This window comes from Limulus polyphemus, unplaced genomic scaffold, assembly GCF_000517525.1.
Source record: "Limulus polyphemus unplaced genomic scaffold, Limulus_polyphemus-2.1.2 Scaffold372, whole genome shotgun sequence".
Lineage (NCBI taxonomy): Eukaryota > Metazoa > Arthropoda > Merostomata > Xiphosura > Limulidae > Limulus > Limulus polyphemus.
Window position 1 is genome coordinate 4744 of NW_013665982.1, and position 8265 is coordinate 13008.

The 8265-nt window shown below is 31.7% G+C and overlaps 1 protein-coding gene across 1 annotated transcript; it reads left to right on the top strand.

Moving 5' to 3' along the window:
- The first annotated feature begins 6727 nt into the window (after nucleotides 1-6727).
- Nucleotides 6728-7492, top strand: LOC106457771 (galactoside 2-alpha-L-fucosyltransferase 2-like). The gene has a single exon (XM_013917214.2). It carries the CDS (start codon nucleotides 6728-6730, stop codon nucleotides 7490-7492), a length of 765 nt encoding a protein of 254 aa, XP_013772668.2.
- Nucleotides 7493-8265: the final 773 nt, after the last annotated feature.

Here is an 8265-nt window from a genome sequence, read left to right on the forward strand (position 1 = left end):
GTAATACATATTTAAGTGTATAAGTTATGTACATTTGTAAATATCAATTTAATTCAAGCAAACATCGATATTAGAATAAATATATAATAATAAATCCGTCACAATTCTATAAATTTTGTTTTTTTTAAATATTTCTTTTTGAGGTTGACTAATCAAGTCCTTCCTGAGTGTCCCTTATTTGTTACATTTGTTATACAGGGTGAAATAAAAGTTGCTGCCGTAACTGATGGTATATGTTAAGTTTTTAAATGGAAATGATCTGTTGTTAATTTTTTTCGCATAAAATGAAATACCCACTATACATACATGTATTAATGAAATTGAATGTAATTTTACATCAAATAAGAATGTAAATTGATATATATATATTTTAAGAGAACTAACATTCGTTTTACCTTTTACATACCGTGATAAATGTAGCTTACTTAATAACCATTTGATATATGTATATATATATATTTTTTTTAAGAGAACTAACATTCGTTTTACCTTTTACATACCGTGATAAATGTAGCTTACTTAATAACCATTTGAGACGCTAGCTACACAGTCGCTTCTGTTACTTAGAATCTTGATTTGCTTCAGAAATTTAGTTATAATTTGGATTTTAGAAACTTTTGTCTCACAATCCTTCCTGATAATAAAGTTCACACAATAAAACATGTTTTAACAAAAGCCGTGTCTTTATTTTTACTTTATTTTTAAATCCATTTTCTATATGGTTTTTGCATTATTTGAAATATAGCTTAGAAATATTAGAAGAACTTGGTCATTATAAAAATATTTGAAGAAATATATACAGTTTTTATTGTTGCTTAAATAAGATGTCAATGTCAACTTTTAGGGGTATAAACTTAAGTCCATATTTGGGAATGTTTTCTCCCATATCTGTTAATTAACTATAACAAAAGCTTTAATAGCTAGATCAGGATTATTAATTAAACTATTTCAACATTGACTTCGTCTTATTCGTTACAGATTTTGAAGAAAGAATTCTGTATTTCCTCTTTTCCTTGTGATCTCTAAACAATTCATCACATAAATGTAGTCTTTAAAAACAAACCTTATGTTTGATTAAACTTACCATGTTTCACTCACTTAGATAAAGTTTGAAATATTTATTTTATTTTGAAGTAATTGTTTTTGATCTTTACAACAATGTTTTGTAACTTTATAATTTATAAACTGCCAACCAACTAAAGAATTGCCAAACGTTAAGCTTACTTATGAAGACAACACTGAAAGTAAATGTGAATTAAAGGAGTCATGACATGCCAATCCATTTAGGAACGTACATCAATTCATATGGATTTAACTTCAGATAATAGTGATTCGGAGGAAAAGGTTTAAAATAAATAGTTTCTCCCCCAGCTAAGTATCCTGCCCAGCGTCCAAATGTCCCTTTTGTTATGATTCTGTGGTTACACTTGGACAATACAGCCATATAATGAGAAGGAGATGGTGGATTTGGAGCAATGACTACTTTAGGGTGTTTTAAGTTTTCCTTGAACCATTTCCAGTCATCACTTACGACAATGAAAGTTACATTTCTATATTTAGATAGAAAGTAACTCATGGACTTATTGAAAACATCTCTACCTGGAAGAGAGGCACCGTACTTTAGTAATACGTTATTCATATCTGTTCTCCTGACATGAACTCCAACAAATGTGTCTACCTGAGCACATGTTTGTTGTATTTTATGTAAAGATAAAGATTATTCTTATAAACCAAATTGTTCAATATTAATAGTAGGTGTGAAAAGTGCCCAAGAAAATGTTTTACAATTTTCAGAGTACAGTACGAGTGAAAACTAAAAATATTGACTTTGATGTTCGCAGCTGGCAAACATATCTGGACATATTATTTATAGTCATCCACGTGCATTGTAATTTAGACATACTTTCCTTCCCATACACCACATTTCTATGAAACATTGAAGGAATCTGAGGTAGGAACAATTTTCCTAACTGGTACTATAGCACATGAACAAAGATCTAACACTAAAACAGTTACTTGGTCTATGTTACTTACAGTAGTATTAACACGAGCCAAGTAACTGTTTGATTTGCTTTCATTAATTAACTTAAGCTAAGTAGCTTTTTAAATTTTTTACGTTCATTAATTTAACCTGAATAGCTATTTAAATTGAAGTGGCTGATCTGTAGTCTAAGCTGTGTATGCTTATTTACGTAACAGCTTTTCTTAGTTTCTGTATTTGGTAAACTTATTTTTGTATAGATATTACAGTTTGTAGTAATGTGTGCGAAGTTGAAGCCATACATTAATTTTATGTCGAAATTTATTTTGAATCGTAATCCTCGTAATAAACTGTTATTCTTTTAAGTGCATGACAAGATCAACTGAAAGAGCAGTGCTTCTGGAGGTTAACTGTTCTGTTGCACGTCATCCTTTCCTCAATTAGCATGAGTTATATTATTGGTTAGTTGTAAGTATGTTTAGCAAGTCGACTACGTAACAATAGTAAATTGACAAACAACGATTTATAAACATAATAAAGTTGTTTTATTTTAGGAAATATACTGCATGTTTCTATAGAACATTGGTCTGTCTTCTTAAATCGTATTAACATAAGGTGCTTCTATAAACAGATATCTACTACGTAACAAACATAATTTAACGCAGCTGTTAGGTAAGATGTATCATGGGATGTCCTTACATATAAAACCGAGCGGTCTATCTATATACTACTAAAACTCTGAGATTGTTTGTTTGCTTGTCTGTAATTAAATACAACAAAAACTGTGCACAATACCGCCATATTTATAATGAAATGAGAATAGAAACAGAATAAAACAAGTTTTGTTAAAATCGGGCCACGGGTTACCGAGTTAGTCCCGTTTTTCAGGTCACTTTTATGAAAATTTCTAGCATGAGTAATTTTACATCACACTACCGTTCGCGCTCGTTACGAAACTTCTTCGTTGAAATATTTTTCCCTGTCAATGTTCCCATCTTCATTAAAAGGGGTAAGATGACAAAAACAAGATCTTGAAGAATTTTTCAATAATGTGCCTTGGTTATAGTAGGTAATTCGAAGAAAAAATAAAGTGTTACTGTTTCTTATTTGTTGAAGATTTAAGAGGAGAGACCACAACATAATGAACTAATTCATCACAATACCTGAAAACTCTGACTTCACTTTTTTTGAAATGTGAAATGGTCTTTTCTTTTACTCCCGATCAACAATCAAATATCTTTTCTTGAATTATGAACAACCCGAATGGATTGAAATATTTAATTGAATTATCTCAAAATAAACCTTCATTTCTGTGCAAGATTGAAATTAGCTTCAATTCTTCATAACCTCTGAATAGTGGGTGACCCAAAGGGTCACGGGTTGTCTAGTATGAAATATAATCCACGCACTCAAATTTAAAAATAATCATATTTTATTATTGAGTGGGGTCGTATTATTGTCATTTGTAAATTCGCTCTCACTTTTCGAGCCCTTTATACTTTTTATGTATTTTTAACGTATATAATATGTTTTTCATACTTAGAACACCGTAATGGACACTACCATCTAATATATATGCTACAGCCACTATTGATACACGTACTGTATAAATTGGCCAGTGAGAAAAATTCAGCTGGATGAGCGTTTAACTTCACTTGTGTATTTAACTTAAACTGGGCTCATGTATAAATTGAGTATTGTGATTAGGTTTCACAAGGTAGCAACGGTGTGATTATTTCTCGCAGTTTATATATGTATAAGATTTTATATGCTGGTGTATAAACTGAGTATTGGGATAAGGTTTCACAAAGTAATAACGACGTAATTGTTTATGGCAGTTTCTCTGTGAATAGGATTTTATAGATTGATATTTAAACTGAGTATTATTAAAACAAAGAGTAACTTGAAAAAATAAACCTAAACTTATAAATACAGGGATAATGATATGTCTTAGCTTGTTGAGAACTTTTATTGAAGTACAAATTCCATGTTTATAGCATACATACAACCAGAGGTACAAGTATGGATAACTTAGTTTTGTTATTTCACCTGTCCAACAGGTTTCTCGTGTTTCAAGGGCATTAAGCTGCTTGGGTCTTGAGGTACAGATGAAAATGTCATCATGGAAAATGCAAACTATCCTTTTCTTCTTGCAAGTCATAGTTGTAATATTTATATTTTATTTAACTGACTTGCGTGTCGTTCGAAAAGTGTCGTTTTCAAATGCTTCATTACATTTTCCTGTATCCGATCAACTTAGTTCAGGTAATGTACAAAGTTACAAGTATACAGTAGCGTATAAAGTTGAGAAATATTAACTGTCTTCATTGAGTTAAATATAGTATTAAATGTCTGCAATAAACATTATGAATTGAAACTTTTTGGATGTATTTATTAAAACTACTTACTATAATAAAGTTTGTGCTCTCTATCGCAAGAAAGAAAGAAACATTCTGTTCAACAAGTTTTACAGTTAACATTATTGAAAAAACACTGAAGATATCAACCAATTATTCTTTTAAAAGAGAAAAACCTTATTATCTTTACTGTGCATTATATATTCATTCCTTTACGAGTTGGCCTTGCATGGCTTGGTGGTTAGAATACTAACTTGCAATCTGGGGATCGCGGGTTCGAAGCTACTCGAAGTCTATCTCCGCCAACCGTCACTAATTTAGGAGTGATAGACTAGAGGGAAAGCAGTTAGTCAACACCATCCATCGCCAACTCTTTGGTTTCTATTTTACCAACGAATAGTGGGATTGACCGCAAAATTATAACGCTTTAACGGCTGAAAGAGCGAACATGTTCGATGACAGGAATTCGAACCCGCGACCCACAGATTTTGAGTCGAGCGCCCTATCCACCAGAGGAACAAATGCTCACGTTGGACGTGGGACCGTTTAGTTTGTTACAACGTTTAAGTATATTTTGTTGTTCTCTTTTATTGTGACACTGAAAAACCTTTTCTTCCTATGTCAGTCTTAAGTAGGTGTCCCTCGTTGGGACAGAGGTAAGTTTCTGACTTAAAACGCTCAAATCCGAGTGAACTGAAATTCGGAGCTATATTGGGTAAGTTTGCTGAAGAGGAGATTTAACAATATACATATGGTTATGACAGAACAATGCTTAATTAATACTAGCTGAGTTTAAGACACAGACTGGACACAATGTGTAATGTACAAGGACAATAACCTTTTTTAATTTCAAAATGCAAACACAATGGGTATACTTACTATTCAAATGAGACAGTGACTTTCTGCCAGATGTTTCTCAGAGTCAGATCAGAGTGAGAATCCTCCAAATCACCCCTTAAACTGGTTAAATGCTAGCTTTCATACTCTTTACTGAACCTCCAGGAGAGAACCCCGGTCAGTAATGTCCTAAGCTATATATTTCAACTAACTGTACAAAAGAAGCATTCAAACAGAACATAAACATTACAGGAAAGAAGGGAAATTTCAGTAAAATATTTAAAAGTTGCCACGTCTATAGTGCATTCTCTTCTTGCCATTGGCATTTATAGTGAGATTATTGTTACAACTAATTATTATGATAGATTTATATTTTAAACATCTTGTTTTGGGATTGTATGAAGCCAAATAGTGAGAGAGAGGTTTATTAAAGTAATTCATGTTGGTTTTCTATAGCAAATAATATGAGAGCTATACAGGTGAGATAGTATTTTAGATTGAGCTATTACCAACTATTAATGAAGATATGGTTACAAGAGTTAAAGTAGGGGAACACTTGGGGAAGAGGAATCTTGCTTTCGTAATTATGTATATTTGTTGTTTTATTACACGTTGAAATAAGAAAAAACTGTGGTATAAGGATATACCATAAGGTTCACTCTTTCTGTAGTACTAATATTTATCCTAAATTAATTTTTAGTTCTGAATATGTTCCAGTTTTGGCACAGGAATTGGAATTCATGTTACCTTGGTTTCTGTATAATCTTTCACAAAAGATTTACCTGTACTGCCTGCGAATACTGTGTTAGCTGCCATGAACGCATATGGTATACATATATATTCTACTCTGAATTTGCTTTTACGTCATTAGGCAAAAATGGTCGAATGTCAGTAATGGTAACAAGACTTCGTTTCTGATTAGCCCTCATCTTTAAGATGTTGGGTGACTTTTACTATCTTACCTGTATTGTTATTTTTATTCTGTATGATTTCTTACCGGTCTTGTTTATTGATTTGAAGTTATATAACTCAACTTGTAACAATAAATAGTGTTTTAGTTTTTGTTAGTGTTTCAATAAGTACCGAAACTTTACTACAAATATGGTAAATCATAATGTACTTTTAACATTCAGTAAATAAGTAAAATCATATTAGATTAGCTAACAAAACTGTAAAAAAAAACAACTTTGATTTACAGGTATTTTCAAAAACAACAAGATTTAAAGACACAGAAATGTAAATATAAACATCGGTGTATTTAATATATCTTCAATTCTTAAAATATTTGTCCTTGCTTATTTTTGTAGCTCGGTATACAATACGTTATTTTGTAAGTTCAAGTCTACTGGACTAAGATTACTTCATACAGTAATTAATATGTTACAATATTTTACTTAAACCAATTTAAGTATGTTGTACTTTTAAATCGGTAATATTTTTCTTCGACTTTTTTCCATGTATTATTTTATTAAACGTGTGAATTTTTTTCCCTATAGATGACATCAAGCTACAACTTACAATTATAACAAACAAAGGTCGCTTAGGGAATCAAATGGGAACACTTGCAACTCTCTATGGCTTAGCTCGCCTTAACAAAAGGAAACCTTTTCTACAATTATATACTGCAAACTTCCTCAGGCAATATTTTCAAATAAACTTACCTGTAACTCTTAAGCTTTGGGAGAAAAACAAGAAACTTTCGTACCATAACATCGGTACATTCATACAATCGAGGGATGTAACATTGGCCAAAGATGTTGTTATTTTGAGAGGATATAAATTCCCGAATTCACCAACATTTTACGATTTTGTGAGATATGAGATTAAAGAACAGTTTCGGTTCATTGATTCAATAGATGAATATGCTGAGTCAGTGTTACATCAAATACAACAGACAAGGTCAGTAGAGACGTTTATAGGAATTCATGTGAGAAGAACAGATATGGTAAAAGTAATGAAACGTCACAAATCTTTTCTTCCAGGAAGTGAATATTTCAATAAGTCTATGGATTATTTTCTTTCTAGATATCAAAATGTGGCTTTTGTGGTCGCTAGTGATGACCGGAAATGGTGCCAAGAAAACCTGATACACCCTAATCTTGTTATAGCTCCACATCCTCCGTCTCCTGCTCATGATATGGCAGTCTTGTCCAAGTGTAATCATAGTATTATCACTGTAGGCACATTTGGAACATGGGCTGCATACCTAGCTGGAGGAGAAACTATCTACTTTAAGGCTTTTCCACCGAAACATCCATATCTTAAGTCATATCCGTATGAATACATGTATCTCCCTGAATGGACAGGCATGTCGTGAGGGTTTTCTATTAAAATATTCTAACAGGTTGTAATTCACGAATAATTCATTAATACTTTGTAATGAAAATGTAGTAACAATTGTAAAAATAATATGAGCAATAGTTTCTTTTGTGACAACTTTTCCTAGATGTGTAATAATGCACTTTACTGAAATACAATGTGGGTAGTTTTCGTGGAATATTAGTATTAATGCCTACCTTAAACACGAATAAGTGTACAATTGTATATAATAATTAATAAAAAGTTTTAGTTGAGATCGTCATCATTAGTTAATCCAAGACGAAAATATTTTCTTTACCATTTTTTGAAATCGTTACTGCAAGGTGTCACCAGATGACATACAACATTTGAATAATTTTCATTAGCAATTTTAGAAACTGAGTGATGCAACACATTTGCCACGATCTTTTATATCATTACAAACAAGTTAGAAAGGAAAAGAAATGGAGAGAAACAATATCCCAACTGATAACTGGAAACGTTTTCATTGCTTGCAAAGTAATCAAACTGATGTTACATATCACCCAACTGTGGCACATTACTCGGCATAACAATGGGGAATGTTAGAGCTTAGTAAGCCAGAAGTCATTCCGCTTGAATGGATTAAGTTTAGGTAAGAACAATTGGAAGATGTATTTCTAAAGAAACAAAGTTCAAGAATATGCGAATACAAACATTAATTTGCATCGAAATTTGAGAGTTGAGAAACGCAGTCTACTTTGTCACATTTCAGATACAGTAAATAATTAGCTACTCAATACAGAAGTAACG

What these genes read in the sequence shown, in the direction of transcription:
- LOC106457771 (XM_013917214.2), top strand. Translation starts at nt 6,728, where the DNA reads ATGGGAACACTTGCAACTCTCTATGGCTTAGCTCGCCTTAACAAAAGG.